The sequence below is a fragment of the Amphibalanus amphitrite genome, unplaced genomic scaffold, assembly GCF_019059575.1.
Source record: "Amphibalanus amphitrite isolate SeventyFive unplaced genomic scaffold, NRLGWU_Aamphi_draft 000163F_arrow, whole genome shotgun sequence".
NCBI classification, from domain to species: Eukaryota; Metazoa; Arthropoda; class Thecostraca; order Balanomorpha; family Balanidae; genus Amphibalanus; species Amphibalanus amphitrite.
The window spans coordinates 480,531-498,467 of record NW_024881658.1 but is presented as its reverse complement, the minus strand read 5'-3'; the positions used below and the strand labels follow the sequence as shown (position 1 = coordinate 498,467).

Sequence of the window (17,937 nt, the reverse complement as noted above, 5' to 3'; positions counted from 1 at the left end):
TCACCTGGTACGCTTGGGCGGCGCAGGCGCCTGCTTTCTGTTGGAGGCGCGGCGCAGCTGAACCACCGTCGACTTGGTCGACACGGGTCCAGAGGCCTGAGCGTCCACCAGCGGTGCGTCGTCTGTCGAGTGTGTATGGAATGTCAGAATTCGAACGGCAGAGTTATAACGATCATCGGTCACAAGGCACATGAGAACACAGCCAATGTGTACGTTTATCAAGCGAGATATAACGTACGCTAACACCTTTGCTAATACCAGAGCCGTACGGTAACAAACTAGTTACGGGCAGACGTTTTTTATCAACAAAATCTAAAGCACATGACAAATGTAAAGGTTAAAACATACAAAAGAAACAAAACACGCAAGAGTGGGCTCACAAATAATTTCTTCCCAGTGACAACAGACGTTTCATTTTCACGACATTTGTATCTATGGATAAATCTATTGCTTCTAGCGAATCTATGGAACAGCACGAGTCCCATCAGCCCTTCATTTCACTAAATGTAAAGCTCATAAGGTCCCCTTGTCATCTCGTTGACGTCGTCACTACCTCCCACTATGACAGCCCCCGCTGACATCTCACCTGCTCGCCGGGGACTGGCCCTGCCGTCCTCGCGGGTGCATTTGATGGAGGGGATGGGCGCTGCCGGGGGCGGCGGCGGCGGCTCGCCCCTGGCCCGGCTCCGCTCCGGCTGCGGGGGCAGCGGCGGCGCCTGCTCCGAGGGCTGGCCCTCGTGCCGCTTCAGCTGCTGCTCCACCTCTGTAAGGGAGATGGACAGGGAGGGTGTGTCAGTACGCTACAGTGCAGCCGGGAGAGCTGGCAGATATTCACGGCAGGTGGGTAAGCCGCAAAAGATAGAGACATGAACTGAAGGTTGCCATCGAGGCCAACCTTACCTATCTTACAACCTCATAAAAGCATGGGCAGTGTAAAAATGTTAAATGACAATGTGTTTCCAAGGCACATACGTGTGTAATAATCTTCACGCCAGACCGCGCACAGGCTTGTCCGTAAATCTGACTGGGAAAATATCACAATGGCGCACGAGAACCCTCCCTCTACCCTAAGTACTGACTAAACTTAGTACTGACCGTCCCTGAAGTTCGACTCCTGGAACAAGGCTGTGGTAAGTCCCTAAATCTACCGAGCGCTGTGCCACTCACCGTCCCTGATGCTAGACTCCTGGAACATTGTCTCTATGTTGTGGTAAGTCCCTGAAACTACCCAGAGCTGTGCCACTCACCGTCCCTGATGCTCGACTCCTGGAACATTGTCTCTATGTTGTGGTAAGTCCCTGAAACTACCCAGAGCTGTGCCACTCACCGTCCCTGATGCTAAACTCCTGGAACATGGTCTCTAGGCTATGGTAAGTCCCTAAACTGCCCAGGGCTGTGCCACTCACCGTCCCTGATGCTCGACTCCTGGAACAAAGACTCCAGGCTGTCATGAGTCCCTAAATCTGCCCAGAGCTGTGCCACTCACCGTCCCTGATGCTAGACTCCTGGAACATGGTCTCCAGGCTATGGTGGATCTCGCGGAAGGTGGGCCGGTCGGCCGGTCCCCATCGCCAGCACTGCCGCATCAGCTCGTAAATCCGCGACGGACAGCCCGGAGGACACTCCATCCTACGGGACAGGAGGGGAACAGTCACTACTAGTGACACAACGGACAGCCGGGCAGACACTCCATCCTGCGGGATACGGGGGAAAACGTCACTGCTAGTAGCACGGGGGACACTTCATCCTAGGGGATACGGGGGGAAGGGGAACCGTCACTCCTAGTAGCACGGCGGACACGTCATCCTGCGGGACACCAGGGAACCATCATTAGCAGTAACATGGGCACTGGGCAGAGGTGGAGATCCGGGGCGGAGGGGGGGGGGGGGGGGTTGGGGGGTCAGGACCCCCCTGAAAACGAATTACTGCTATGTGTAACAAATATAAATAGTAAATAAACAATTTCTTCTTCTGTGATAGTCTGTTTTAGGACCTCCTGCTCGTGCCGTACAACCAACACGGTTTTCTTTTCTTCAAGTATGTATTGTAAGTTTACCAATATAATCCAAAAGTGATAGACAATCGGCCGAGACTTTGAATAACAGTACGTCCGGTCACTACGGCGGTTGGCTTTCGAATCTCTCCTGCTCGGCGTCGGCGTCGGCCGCTACATCCAAACGTCACACACATGCATCATACATACAGATGTACGTCATATCATAGCACCAATCAGAAGTGGGCCAGGACAGGCGTCACAGGGGAAGAGCGAGGACCATATAAGGATATTGTTAGTGGGTAAGGGGGCTGGACAGTAAGTACAGAGGGAGGCGGAGGACGGGGTAGGAATGAATTTCGTTACACTATGTAAGTCAATGGTACTGCTTATCCAGCCCGCCTCCATCTGCCCGGCCTGGACCCCCCTGAAATTTTGACAGATATCCACCCCTGAACATGGGGCGGACAGTGGACACTCCATCCCGAGGGACATGGAGGACAGTCACTGCTAGTACCACGACGGACGCAAGAGAGTTGGATAAACATGGACCAAATAAGACACATATGAATTATTTCAGAGTACGGTAACTACTTATCAGTAACGCATGCACCACGTATGAAAATTAAAAATATATGTCAGGGAGGTTAGTCTATGTGCGATAATGTTTTCATTTTTTTATGTCAGTCTTGGAATGCACCCCTTGTAAATGATCAGGATATACATGCGCTTACTGTATAAATCCATAAAGAGGATGCTATTTACAGGTAATCACACGCTTGGTCAGCGTATACCAGCCATTCCAAAGTGCTCATTCAACCAACCACCAACCAATGAAAAAGCGCAACAAGGTGTCGCGTTGCATTCTTACGTGCAGTTCTTTGCGAACAGGTGTTACTAAATCACTTTTAGTACCAAGTGCTTAAGGTGAGTTAGTTCTAACTTCTAACTTCGTTTAGGTGTTACTAACTCCCCTATAGTCCTCCCCAGGTGGTACACACTCATCTATAGTCCTTCTCCAGCAGGTGGTAGACGTCGGTGAGGTAGACACCCGGGTAGGGCGTTATGCCGTAGGTGGCATGGATAAACTCACCTATAGACTGTTCTCTCCAGTAGTAATAACTCACCTATAGTCCTTCTCCAGCAGGTGGTAGACGTCAGTGAGGTCGACACCCGGGTACGGCGACATGCCGTAGGTGGCGATCTCCCAGAGCAGGATACCGAACGCCCAGACGTCCGACTGGTGGAGCAAAACGCAAACACACCGTTAGACGGCCCACAGACATCAAAATAACGGAGTGCGATGTTGAAATCAGCACGTAGCCTGACTGCCTACTGGACACTTACAGCTGAACGTAGAAATAGCAACGATGATTGAAAAGAACATCAAAGCAGAGGTAATTGGACCTAGAAATAGCCATCATCGCTGCTAGAAATAGCAGTTATGATTGAAAATAGCAACAAAGGCGATACAATGTCTGGCAATCACACACCGTGATAACGTGGCCTGTCTTCTTCATTATCAAGACCATCTCTTTCCCGTTCCCGACCCTCCACCCCACACCCCCATCGTCCCACCTTTGTGGAGAACTTGTTGTAGGCCAGTCCTTCGGGAGCGGTCCACTTGATGGGGAACTTGGCGCCCGCGTGCGCCGTGTACGTATCATCCCTCATCAGACGCGCCAGCCCGAAGTCGGCCACCTTCACCAGCTGGTTGTCGCCCACCAGACAGTTGCGCGCCGCCAGGTCCCGGTGAATGAAGTTTCGGCTCTCCAGGTAACTCATCGCCCACGCGATCTGATGGTGAGCGCAAGGGGGGAGGTGTTAAAGGCAAAGATTGATGGTAGATAGGGTTGATAAGGTGGAATTCCGGACGGTAGCGTCCGATCAATGTGGAGTGCTGGATTAGTGAGCACATTAAAGACGACCCACTTCGATCGGATTACAGCGAGCGGAAGTGCAAAGCTAACAGAGGCACGGCTTTGGCCCGGTGGTAATCGAGACTCGTCATCGACCTTTATCAGCCGGGGTCGGGGCAGCCGAATCACAGTGTAATCGGACCCCTCAGTTCCCGGGCGCCGCTCCAAACACGTGTGGGAGCCACGCGCGGCGAATGGCACGGCTCTCGGCAGCACGTGTGGGCCGCGGAGCGACGTCTGGTGAGGTGGGTGAGGGACTACCCGGGCCTGCATTGACAGACGGCACAGCACCGTTACAGCGCTAATGTTTCGGCGATTTCAGCGGTGCGTGACCGATTCACCAGCCGTGACTATTGGCCCAAAACACGCCAAAGCGGCAGCAGCCAGCCGGAAACCAGCGCCTCAGCCTAACCATTTGCGATCTTGCATGCAAAATATGTATACTCAAAAACAGAAACGAAAAAAAAAATACATAAGCAGGCACACAGCCATCGCACGACGAAAAATACGACAGTCCCCCCTTGAATCAACTGCTAGTTTCTCTGGACAAAATCATGCAACCCTAATTCGTGATTCCTAGAGCTACCCTCTCCCCGTCCACCCGCGTCGCTCTCACCTGGGTCGCCATGTACATGAGCACGACGGCGTCCACCTCATCACGGTTGGCGGCGCGCAGGAAGTCGAGCAGGTTACCGCGCGACATGAACTCGGTCACAATGTAGAAAGGCGGCTCACGAGTGCACACCCCTGAGGAAGGGAGACACAGCAGCGGTCAGTCGGGGGACGGGGGAGGGGGAATAGTGAGGGGGAGACGCGTTATTGAGTAGACGGATATCATGAGAATGGCAAGACGGCGATCATAAGACTCACAGAGAGACTACAGAAAGGACGTTGAGAGCGAGTGTTTCCTACAGCTACCACATACGATAAGCGTTTAACAATGCTGTAATTTAGCAGCTAGAGTGCGTGGCAATAAGAAAACATTATCAATTGAAGACCATGTAAAATGAATGAGGTCAGACCGCCTGGTTAATACCTCAGCAGACAGCCCAACCGGCAAGTCACCGTCGAATTGACGTCACGTCTATCCGAGCTGCATCGTGCTCAATTGAATCTGACGACCAAATGATGGCACCAGGAGAATATGGACGGCCAAACCTCTCCGGCACGTCCCATCCTCATGAACAGCCCCTAACCCAGGGCCCGCCCCTCCACATCCGGCCGCTAACGGGCCGGTCGGCTGCGCAATTTGAGGGCCGATTAAAACTCCTGGAGCGTGCACGGCACGTACCGAGAAGTCGGACTAGATTGGGGTGTTTCATCTCCTTCATGATCGCGGCCTCCTCCAGAAAGTCGTCTAACTGCATTGTGTCCTCCTGGGGAGGCAGAAACAGCGGAGAATAGTCACACAGTGGAGCTAGCGTTAATGACGCGGGCACGGAGAGACGGACACAATCACGAGGTAGGAGACAAAACGCATGATTGAATCGTATTCAAAATGACAGCAGGTTCTATGTATGGTCGATCTACCATGAACTATAGCTCAAACTATCCAGCTGAAATACACAAAACACAGACCCTAGCCACATCGCATACACTAATCTATCTCAACAGTCATCACACAGCCCTTCGCCGCAGTATGACAGAAAGCACAAACACCCGCCGCGCCGTCGCACATACCTTGAGCGTTTTGACGGCCACGGTGATGGCCTGGCGTCCCCCGCGCTTCCACACAGCCTCGTACACGTCTCCGTACTGGCCACCGCCCAGCTTATGTCGCATGGTGATGTCGGTACGCTCTATCTCCCACTTATCCGTCTCTGTTGGAGGTGGCGGGCAGGAGACGGTTAGCGACATCGCAGAAAGGTGGGTTCGGATAGAACATAGAGGAGAGATGAGATGAAATGGTAAATGACGGTACACAGAGATAAGACACATGTGCATGATAGAGCGCCGGACACATTGTAGCCTGGCGTTACATGGATGAATGAGACCACAGCAATGTCTGTTGACTGGAGCTGTGTAACGTATCAGCCAGCCGAGCACAGGCCAGCCGCATTCAGCCGAGCACCAGCCAGCCAGCGGTCAGCCAGCGGCCATTCAAAGCCGCCCGGCGTCAGCCAGCTGTAGCCAGCCACACCAACGAACCAGACCGAGCGGTCAGCCTGAGTAGCTGTAGTCCAGCCGTTCAGTGGAGACCAGAAGGTAGCCAGTCCGGCCGGTCCAGCACAGATTAGGCACGGAGCAGAACAACACTAGCAGTCCGTCCCGCACCGACTAGGCACGGATCAGACCAGCAGTCCGTCTCGCACAGACCAGCCAGTAGCTAGTCCGCCATCCCGCGCTCATCCCTCTGTCAGCCGCGGTCAGTCCACAGCCCGGCAGTCTCGGCGGCCGGGAGCGGTCCCAGCAGCTCCGCCAGCCTCCCACGGGCTGCGCCTAGCCACACCGCACACGACTACACTCGACTCGGCCATGCAGCACCGTTCGGTTAGGTCACATCTCCCGGCACGGCACACAGCACGCCCACTAAACTAGCCCGCTGCCGGCGCATTCACAGGCAGACGGCAGTCCCTGGTTAGTCAATAGGCACACGGGCCGGACAGCGGTCGGCAGCGCTCACACCTACTCGATCGGCAGGGCAGAGAACCGTTCATAAACAAGGCCCGCAGCGTGGCGCGCGGAGGTTTCCGCTCCGCCTTCCGCTGGCGGACACCTACCGAAACAGGGCGGCACTGACAGACAAAGACAGAGATAGACAGACAGAGACGGCATCTACCGAAACAGGGCGGCACTGACAGACAGAGACAGACAGAGATAGAGATAGACAGACAGAGACATCAGAGACCCTTCCGCTGGGGGACACCTACCGAAACAGGGCGGCACTGACAGACAGACACAGACAGAGATAGAGATAGACAGACAGAGACATCAGAGGCCCTTCCGCTGGCGGACACCTACCGAAACAGGGCGGCACTGACAGACAGACACAGACAGAGATAGAGATAGACAGACAGAGACATCAGAGACCCTTCCGCTGGCTGACACCTACCGAAACAGGGCGGCACTGACAGACAAAGACAGACAGAGATAGAGATAGACAGAGACATCAGAGACACTTCCGCTGGCGGACACCTACCGAAACAGGGCGGCACTGACAGACGGAGACAGACAGAGATAGAGACAGACAGACAGAGACATCAGAGACCCTTCCGCTGGCGGACACCTACCGAAACAGGGCGGCACTGACAGAGAGACACACATACAAAGACAGAAACGGACACCTAGCGAAACGAGGCGGCACTCACAGACAGAGACAAAAAGACTGAGACAGAGAGACTGAGACAGAGAGACTGAGACAGAGAGACTGAGACAGAGAGACTGAGACAGAGAGACTGAGACAGAGAGACTGAGACAGAGAGACTGAGGCAGAGAGACTGAGACAGAGAGGGTGAGACAGAGAGGCTGAGACAGAGAGACTGAGGCAGACAGAGACTGAGAGAGACTGAGACAGAGGTAGACTTGCAAAGACATGACAAGCTGATAAACAGAGACTGACAGTAGTCGAACGGAGTGTAGACAAGGACCAGTTAAAGGACGTGTTTCCCAAATAGCTTCGACATCACAAATCTACCACCTCCCATTACCACACGCCGAAGCGCATCCCTCCCCTCCCCTCTACAGCCGGACAGACAGACAAATAGACACAGACGAGAACGGCAGATCAAAGGACTATCAGAGGAGAGACTGACTCGAGTAGTGCGGACGAACCAGGGATGAGGCCAGATCGGGGAGATGAAACACCGCGTGAGTCACACAAGCCGCTGGATTCGGGCGGCGGATGTTCACAACTGCTGTTCTCCGAAGCACAGGAAATGCCGGGAAGACATCCAGCTTCCCGAATCTTACGTAACCTCTCCTTGACCGTTTGAAACCTCACTTCAAACCAAAGCCCCAAAAGCATCGGTTAACAAACAAAAAGCACCTTAAGCAGAAGCTGAAGCTGTTTGTCGCAGCGTTCCAGGAATTCGACTACCGCCTACCTACATTCAGTCTACCTTCCCCTCACCACCAACCCTCAGGCCCTCAAGCCTCCCACACAGCCTACCTGGACTGACGGCGAACACGGGCGGCTTGTTGCGCTTGGGCGCCGGGTAGAGCAGGCAGGTGATGAGGCCGTCGGCGTGCGACGAGTGGTGGTGCGCCAGCTCGGCCAGGGTGTTGAACCGGCTCTCGGACGTGACGTACAGCTTGCCGTTGCCGTCCTCGGTGATGCGGTAGTGGTAGACGCGGCCCTCGTAGCGCAGTGAGATGCTCAGCTGTCCCGGACTCGACTCGCTGTCTCGCACCAGGAAGCTGCCGTTGATACCTGACGGCGGGTAAACAGTGCGTTATTATCGCATAAGAGATTATTCTACTGAGTGGGTCTATTGGCACAGCCAAAATAAGAAGCATCATAGCTTGATAATCCATCTCCAGACCCGTCATAAGACGCGTGCCGTCTGTCACCGTTCAGCGGCCGCTCCATCAGTGACCGATTGGTCTGCGGCTGACCGACGGACCCGCCCTCCGCACCCGCTCGTCGGCCGCCTGTACTGACTCCCACACACATTAATCGGGCGACTCCATCACGCGATGGCAGCTCGGGCACACACGCCGCGGCACGCACACGGTATAACCGACACGCGGCGGCGAGGGGCCGGTCAGTCGATGTCGCTACAATCATACATCGGCCGGCATTGGCGGCCGCTTCCGATTGTTACACTGTTCTGCGGCATACGGGGAACAATGAACGGAACAGTGCGAGTCAATGATGGACGATTCGACCTGCCCGCATTGCGAAAATCATGTCAGACATTCTGAATGACCCTATCGCCTGATGCGAACCAATCAATGAGCATGAACTCGTCACGCAGTCTATATCCGGCCAACTTCACTGACACCTCGCCACAAATATCCACCAGTCAACGCCAGCCGCCAGTGACGTACTCTGTGGCCCGCAGGAGCCGGGCGGCACACTGCTCCGTCATTCTAGGCTCAAAATACAGCGAGAAGGTGGCGCAACGTTCCCACGTCCGCCGGCTACCCAGAAGTTATCCACTTGTTCTGAACGGTTCAAGGAGAAGGTACAGAAACTAGCGCTCAAAATAGCCTCTCACATCCGAGTGGCATTACCCGGAGCTATGTATAGCTGGTCTAGAACTGTAACTTTTCGTGCCGGCCGCTGGGCTGATACATGGGACTGCGCCTGAGTTGAGAATTGCGATACATTTATCTACCTGAATGGTGGCGGCAGTCCAGGTGTATGTTCCGCATTGATCCATTCCCAGCTGATTCAACAGAAAACTCAGCTGAGCAGATAACAGACCATGAATCAATAACATACTCGTTGACTTGACCATGTTCAAAGCGTCGCAGCAGTTTTATTTGAGCTAGGGCAGTTTTATTGACTCAACAGATAACTCACCTGTGTCGAGCAGATACTGGCTACCAGCGGCCTCACCATGAGCTCACCTGAGCTGGCGCTACGAATCGACGAGAACTCACCTGAGCTGAGTTGGTACTCTAGCTCGGTATAAACTCACGTGAGTTAGTACTCCGACTCAGCATTGACTCACCTGAGCTGAGCAGGTACTCTGCGCCGCTGCGCGAGATAGCGCCGTGGTACCAGCTGTGCTTCTCGTGCGAGCTAACTGGCGTAACGTAGTTGGATGGCACCCAGCCGGCGTCGCCCTTCATACTGTGCGCCTCGCACCACTCGCCCGACTTGTTGTAGTTGAGCACGCGTACCTGCTCGCCTGTGGACAACATAAGGGGTAGAGGGAGAGGGTTAGTGGGTGAGGTGAGTCACTGCAGCAATCGGAAACAGCCAATAAGTATTGAAATTTCACTGCACATACAAGAAAACACAAAAAATGGCGACTGGCGTACGTCGTATAATCAGCACCATGTTTAAAACAGATCATGAGACATGTTTCCAAAAAAGGCCGCGACAGATCAATCTGAAAGTCATCATTGGCGACCGGTAGCGTCTATTTGATTCCCTGCTCCACCGGTTGTTGTATGGTACGCCGGCCCCAGTCCAGCATACGCCGTGCACCGGGCAGGTCGACCTTCCGCAGTCGCCAGGACGCGTGCCAAGCTCGTAAAGCACGCGCTCGTCAGAGCGTTAAACTGAGTGTTACGGCGCGCCGGGTGGACGGGAAGGGGGTACCGGGGACGGCCAACTGGCCACTGGCTGGGGACGCGACGAGACGGCGACAGACCACATAGTCTCTTCAACCTCCCGGCTAGACCGCGAGCGACGGTGCAAATACATACCCATGAGCGCCACACTGGAGCCGCGACACAAGATGCCAGACGGGCCCATCTATCCACCCACGGAGGAACATCCGGTGCTGGGTGTGTGGGGCGGTACTCCTTTGATCCACCACAGAAGACACGACAGAGACCCTGTGGCCGCGCCACGCCCACACGCGGCATCCCATGCATCACCCTACCGATAACCTTGTGCGGCCGGTCGGCCGGGCGGGCCACACATCACCGAGCTCCGTATATCAGCCGGGCCCATCAGCGTCCTCCGTGGCGGCCGGGCCGGCCATTTTATCAATCACGCTCCCCAGCCAGCTGATCCGCCGGCTCCGGCCCAGTTTCCCATAGACAGCCGGAGCGGCTGGGACAGCGTCTGAGACAGCCAGGGGGCGCGGCGGCGCGGTGCGGCGCGGCCCGGCCGCCTGGCGCCGCCGTTATGCCGGGCGGAGGCCGGGCCAGACCGGGCGGCGACGGCGGCCGGGTCACTGGGGACACTGCCGACCCTCCCCAGCCGGTCTGCAGTCCTCCCGACCACAGAACCCGGGCGCTGCAGCACGGCTGGCTCTGTCCCGTGAAACGCTACCGTCCGTGACTCACGGTGGGTCCCCGTGACACGGACCGCGAGGCGCCGACGTTCGTGATCGATGTCTAACAGACAGTCTGCCGGTCCCTGAGGCGTTACACACGCCAGTCGCCCGACACCCCAGGGACCGGCAACGGTCATACGACGACCGGCGGCCAGTGCCACAGGTGTCTGCCCCAGGTAACGTCGCCCCGTCACGGCACGGCACGGCACGGCAGCACAGCAGTCATGACACCTAACCGAGCCGGGCTCCACAAGGAGCGGTGACCGGTCGACTTTCGTCAGTCACACACCAGCTGACTCAATCGCACATGAACGCTGCTCATGCTGTCGTTCGGCCGACGCTTGTCATGTCTGAATGAGTTTGGACGTGTCGACGTGACGATCAGAGTCGGTCCCGTCCCGATCAGCTCAGTCAGCGATGACATCTGTCGTCATCGGTGCGCCCCGCCGCTCACATCATGTTCGGACAAGAACACAACAGCCGATACACAAGCGCGGCTAACAGTGAGATAACAGGCGCCGTCTCCGCTACAGGTGATCGGGGCGATGTCAAGCTCACTCAGGCCTTGCCGCTCAAACCGACAGCGGTGTGAGATGACAGAGCCGATACGCACCCTGGGTTCCACCGGGTCACTGCGTAAGGGCTGACACAGGACTGAAGGTCCCCTGACCCTTCCCAGACACCGCTTCAGCAGACAGAGAGCGAGGGTCGCGTCATCAGAGCTCCCCTCGCCCTCTCCCAGTCCCAGACTGTGGGAGCGACCACATCAAAACTGGGCACAGCGCCCACCCTACGTCCCACCCCGGACCCCGCACCGCCCCCGACATTGCATCATCGGGGAGCCGTCGATCACCGATCTGCTCCCACCCCCTCTCTCTCTGTCTCTCTCTCTCTCTCTCTGTCTCTGTCTCTGTCTCTGTCTCTCTCTCCCTCCTCCGCTCTCTCCGCGACCTCTCTCGGACCCCCGCCGTACCTTTTTTGAGGCTAAGCTGGTTGTCGCCCTGAGCCTGGAAGTCGTACAGCGCGACGAACGTCTCCGGATCGTCGACCATGTCCGAGAGCAGGTTCTCCTTGCTCTGCCATCGACCGCCTGTCGGAGGGAGCCAGTGGACGGTCAGAGACGGGAGCACGTCAGTGGTGAAGGGAACGAGAACATTACGACGAAACAGCAATACACAAACAGACACACGACGGTTCACGTCTCACGGTACAATGGCGACTCAAGTCAAAATACCGGATGAGAATCAGAACTTGTCCACACGGGTCAATGTGCAGGTACAAAAGGAAGTTCACAAAGAGTTCACCGGTTCCCGCTGTGTGTCTCACATAAATGTCATTTTGAGCTCAAACTCAATGCTTTGTTCCGTAATTCAATAACACAACTACATTCTCGTAAAAGGTCACATTATCGCCTTATCCAAACTTTGTCAACCAGTTCAGGCAGCCTTTGTATGGAGAGCTGGAACCTATCCTCTGGGAATCCACTCCCAAGGGAGGCCAGCATCCTGATGCCAACTTCGCTACAAACTCTCAGAAACAGATCAACTGTGCTGCCTCGCGTCGGTTTCCATGCACGACCCAGCGAAGGTGACCCATGCTCACTTTCGTTCCAAGGTCCCACCAATTAGCACAAGCTAAGCGATAAGCGACAGCCGCGGTTAACACAACATTTCCCATCATTATCATAACTTGACATCACGTCTCTGCAATCACGTAGGCGATTCCCTAATCAGCGATCGTAGCAACAAACAATCGCAGAGAGCGGTGACGACGGAGCAGCGCAATGAGTCGACACTCGGCACGGGGCAGCAGGGAGACGGGGCCACACGGGAAGGGGATACGGAGGAGTGCGCCCGAGAGGCGTATGGTGACCCGTCGGGGGAGAGACGGACCGTGCGCGGCAGCGCGACCGGGTGATGACACCCCAATGACAGCTTTGTAGACGGCACAGCGGGGTCAGTGACCCCTCGGGGAGCGCTGACAGCTCGCCGGCGCCAGCTGCCGAGGAGTGGTGACATCACATACGGCCCTGCCGGGCCAGGGAAAATATACCACGAATGTCCTTGGGGACTCGGGGAGTCGTGTGACCAGGTCCGACACACTGTGCTGCGCAGGTATAGATAGATAGCGCATTTCAATCGTGAAATGCATTATCTGAAGAGATTCATTTGATAGTCGATTTCTACCGATGCGCTTCACTGAGTGCGAGTGCAATAGGATGTCTGAGTGTCTCTCTACAACGGGTACATTGCTTTCCCAGGATATTTCCCGTCATTAACAAATGGTTGAACCATTTGCCATCACGCTATACGAAAACTCTACTTCTTCAATGTCTGCATTGAATATGCAATGCAGATCGGAATGCGGAGTTTCGATCTGCCGCCGAGGGCCGGCACACCGCCGCTATCAGTGGCTCACTTGAGCCGGTCACCCGAGCTTCACTGAAGCCTCACGCCCGTTCAAGTGTCACGATGTGGACCAAAGGTTTAAAGGGCACACCGCGTGTCGCCGGTGCGTCACGGTCCTCACCGGGCAGCGTCACGATCGGCCCCCGTCGCGGCTGCCGGCATCACGAATCACGGCTCACGAATCGCCTCTCACGAGCGGCGCCGTTGACCCGCGGAGAGCGGTCAGAACAAAAGACTCGGGAAGTCCGGCCGACACCATGTGGGCCGACCAGACAGACGAACCACAGCTGCCGGACTACCTTAGGTCTTAAGATGAGCACAACTTTGCATCGAAAGCTTGACTGGCAGGATCTCATGCGAAGAGGCGAACCGACACGGTCAACGACAGGGCGAGATGTCAGAGGAGTGTCACTGGCGTCAGATGAGGCGGTCCATCCAACACTTGCTCAGGTGTTACGAAAGAAAGAAATCCATGAGGTGAAAACGGGACACAGGTGGTGTTTGGATGAATTCAATGACTTGGTAAACACCCTCGTAGAAAGTCGTAGAAAAAAAAATCGAACTTTCATTGAAAGAAAGTCATCTGGCACGTCAATTGACTTATGGTAGCCTTTGTTGCTTCCGTTGTCATCATTCCAATCCTCACTTAGCACCTCGTATTAATTTTGGGATACATCCGACCACCACAGACCGTCTGATACATACGCCAGCTCGAGAGCTCGGGTCCGGGCCCAGGGGTCACCTCTGGTGACGCTAGCCCCGTTCGGTAGGACGGGGGAAACGGCAACTCTCTAGCCAGTTACGGCTGTCGAGTGACACTTTGTCGGCTATGTTGTGACACCGTGACGGCCGACGTGTGGCGCCGTGACGGCTGCAGGGTGACGCCGTGACGGCTGTAGGGTGACGGTGTAACGGTGTAAGGTCGTCCCGTCACAGCCTCACTGTGAAGTCGAATCAGGTCGCGTCGTCAACCTTAGCCCATAACCAGCGTGAACCACTGAGAGAACGCCACCCAGTGTCACACCGAGGCCGCAGGGTCTTATGACCCACAATGACCCGTCTCGTGACTCAAGTCACAACTATGATCCAGACTTCACCCAGAGGCCGCATCTATTCCAATCTGATCCATGCGTTCCTCACCCTGATTAGGGGATCAGCTTGAAATCGCAGCAGAAAGCATATATTCGACCCAACCCGAGGGCGCCTCTCTTTTCACTCTCACTTTCCGCCAATTCTGTACATCTGGAACTGCCTTCTCGCACCCCGGCTACCCAATCGATCCACCTCAGAGCGGGCCCGTCTGACCCGACCCGCGGCTCGTGATTGAGATACCGCAGCGGTCGACTTCGTGCCGGACAGCCGGCCTTCAATTGACGGCCTCCGGGGAGCACGGCGATTCAGGAGCTCAGCCGACTCCGGTAATGCTGTGTAATCGATACGGACGGATTCAGAGCAGCTGCCGTGCGGCAGCAGCGTGGCGTATTGAGCGTCCCACCGATCAGGCCTGATGACAGCAGTTAGGTCACAGTAGAGCGGTAATGACGGTGTGTGGCGACGGTGGATAGCCGGGTGGTGGCGAAGGTCATGTACGTACCCAGGAGGAACTGGTAATCTGGAGCGTGGGTGACTCCCATCGACATTTATTTTAGATTTGTGGGCATTTATTCCGCTTGTTATGACCATTAATTACGGAGCGAGCGAAGCGAGCGTAGTCTTTCCTTAGATTAACGGAAATTTCTGAGTATGAGCGGCCGGCCGGCCGGCCGGCCGGCCGTGGTCACGCTTTTGCGAGGCTTATATCTCAGCAACCACTTGACCGATTTACACGCGGTAAATTTTGTAGGGTAGCTTCATTCCTTCTACCAAGTATTGCACTATTCCCGATGCATGTGGGTGACCCCTTATGCACGTGCCACGTGCAAAACGAAGAGGTGTCACTTTTGTAATTGTTGCAATATCTCGGTAACTACTGGGCCGATTGCGCTGAAAGTTGGCATGTAGGTAGGCACCCACTAGGCAATGCATACCCATGTGCCAGAGTTGGGGTGCTGCTGCACGTGCGCACGTGCAGGGGTCGATTCCAGATCTCGAGAACGGCTGGACCGATTGCGCTCAAATTTGGTACACGGTTACGGAGCAGTTAGTAGGGTGCCGTGCACAAGTCCGTTGGGACCCATTTTGCACGTGCGCACGTGCAGGGTGCCGCTTCCAGATCTCGAGAACGGCTGCGCCGATTGTGCTCAAATTTGGCACATCGCTAGAGACCGGTTAGTAGGGTGCCGTGCACAAGTCAGTTGGAGGTACCCCCTCGCAATTTCGCACGTGCAAGGCCCACCCTCTCGCTCGCTCCGTTAATCGCCCCATAAGGCGTTATACTGGTGTCAGGATATCGTCTGAAGCGAATAGTTTTTGTTCGAAGACTTTACGACTCGGCGACAGCCTAAAGCCAAAGTCGAGTCGAGTATCTGGAAGAGAGACCGCCTCCAAAACGTCAATAACTTATCCGCTCTCGAAACAGTGCCCGACCGCCAATGCATCGAGAGAAGTCGGAACAGAACAGATATCCCGAGGGAAATGTTCCACGTCTCAGTCTTCCATTCTATAGAGCGGCGACGGTTTTCCCCAGAGTCGCACAGACGCCCGTGGTCGACCACGGCCTGTCGCATCGAACTCGATCTCCACCATCGGATTCACCGCTTTGGTCTCACAGATCCGGGCTCCCAGACTGTGCGGACCGTCCCAGACTCCGACACGCCGCCACGGCTGTGTCTCATCCCGCCGCGACCACGTCCCTTTGGTCACGGCTGCGTCGTCACGCGTCGTCACGCCGGCCGTCACGCGTCGTCACGTCACACACAGACCCGCCGACGGACGACCGCGCTGGGTGGCGAGAAATCGCGCACGCGCGCGCGGCGAAAGTCGGCGACAGATGGGGGTCCCAGCGGCCGGCGGCGGCGGCGGACGCGACACAGGCCCACATCTGGCGCGCGGCGGGCTCTGCTCGGCTCCGCTGCGGGCTCCGTTCGCCTCCGCTCGCTGTCCGTGCGCCGTGCCGCGGTCAGCGCGGGCACACAACTCTTGCCCGGCTGTCTGTGACCGGCGTTATCTGGCCATCGGTCTGTCTCGGGGACGTGATAACCGACCCGACCGTCTCTGGCAGCCTCCGACCGGTGCCGTCGGACCAACGAGCCGCGGGTGGCGGAGATATTGGAGCGTCGACGGCCGGACGCTATCGGACAGGCTGGGAAATTGAAACACCATCGCGCCGCGCCCGGATATTGAGTCAGAGAATGCCACATAAATACCCGCACATTTATCACACCTGGGTCTACTCACAGCTGATGGAACCAGCCGCACCGCTCTCTGCAAGTAAATAACTAAACGACCCATGCATTAAAGACATAAATCCCGCCCAACAAAACAACACATAAATCATTTCTACCGAGCGCGTCGTCCATGTGTCTGGCTTCCGGCATTCCACTCTGACACTGCACATCCTCCACACAACAGCAGCGGGACAGCGGGACAAGGCACATGAATCACAATCGCGGTGCACGACCATAAAGACGCCCCCGCCCCACCGGGCGCCTCTCATGGCGCCGCCCGGCGGCCCTGGTGACCCCGGCGGGTCAGAGGTCGCGTCGGAACTGACCTGTGACGCTGGAGGCCAGCGACACCTGGTCAGGGTCGACGCCGATGTCCGGGAACGGCTGTCGCGGTCGGGTGGCCAGCAGGGCCTCTGAAAGGACACAGAGAGGGAACGACACGTCAGTCAAAGATCGGCGAGCAACTATCGATTTGGACCACTATACACACGTGCTAAACACATACACACATAAAATTATAGCAGTCATGAATTATAGGATAAGTAGGTAAATTAGCTACCGAATAAGAAAGTGTCCAGCAGATGATCGCCATCATTTCCCACCACCGAGAACCCACGGGGACGGATGGGGTCAGCCCTCCCTGGCACTCGTCCCGGGCAGAGGCCGGCGCCCTATGGTCCACCAGTCGATAAAGGCGTGCCGTCCGCCCGATCAGGCAGTCCGGGCACGACCGGCACCCGGCAATGGGTGGATGGCCGCAGTTCATCGGGGACGGCAGACGGGACCGGTGTCTGAGCGAGACGGTGACAGGGCGGGGGGGGGGGGGAAACAATGGAACACTGAACCGGTGCTGAAGGGGTGCTCAGAGAGAGAACAGGGATGTCTCTATCTGAGTCGTAATCGAATTAGATCTGAGTGCAGGAAAACGACCGGATTTTCACTCACGCAGAAAGAACAATGGGTTCAGTAAATTGAGCCTTGGAAGAAAGGCAGTTACTCAACGCGCCGGTTGTAATGGTGGTCCTCAATCAAAGCCTGTTTTACTGCTCGTCATTTGGCAGTTGCACTAAATTGTGACCAGCTGACCGGCACGGTCCCGCCCGGTCGAATGTCATCCGTCGATAAGAGTTCGATACCGAGTGTCCAGGGTCAGGGGTGATCTTAACGAGGCGGCCAGCGCCGGCGGGCCGGTCACGTCGGACGCAGCAGCAGCGCAGGCCGCTGACGGGCCGGCGGCGCTGAGCTCAGCTCGTTTGTGCCCTTCCGACCGGATTGGGACTGGAGCGGGCTGACTCGGCAGTGACCGGTGCTGCGCCCGTCCGTCCGTCCGTCCGCTCCCCGCCGCGACTCTCAGGCCGGCGTCGGGCGCCGCGCACCGAGTCGAGTCGGACC

General features: G+C 56.3%; 1 protein-coding gene across 3 annotated transcripts in view; it reads right to left on the bottom strand.

Annotated features, from left to right (window-relative positions):
- Positions 1-17,937, bottom strand: part of LOC122383415 (tyrosine-protein kinase ABL1-like) — a 47,998-nt gene that overhangs the window by 3,471 nt on the left and 26,590 nt on the right. For all 3 annotated transcript variants that reach the window (XM_043369779.1, XM_043369780.1, XM_043369782.1), the window contains exons 2-13: positions 16,872-16,958; positions 11,785-11,901; positions 9,531-9,710; positions 8,021-8,281; positions 5,593-5,732; positions 5,204-5,288; positions 4,529-4,659; positions 3,572-3,790; positions 3,121-3,233; positions 1,487-1,629; positions 587-763; positions 5-122 (exon numbers count right to left, since the gene is read on the bottom strand). In XM_043369779.1, the coding sequence (XP_043225714.1) occupies positions 5-122; positions 587-763; positions 1,487-1,629; positions 3,121-3,233; positions 3,572-3,790; positions 4,529-4,659; positions 5,204-5,288; positions 5,593-5,732; positions 8,021-8,281; positions 9,531-9,710; positions 11,785-11,901; positions 16,872-16,958 (1,771 nt within the window). The remainder of the gene's footprint in view (positions 1-4; positions 123-586; positions 764-1,486; positions 1,630-3,120; positions 3,234-3,571; positions 3,791-4,528; positions 4,660-5,203; positions 5,289-5,592; positions 5,733-8,020; positions 8,282-9,530; positions 9,711-11,784; positions 11,902-16,871; positions 16,959-17,937) is intronic.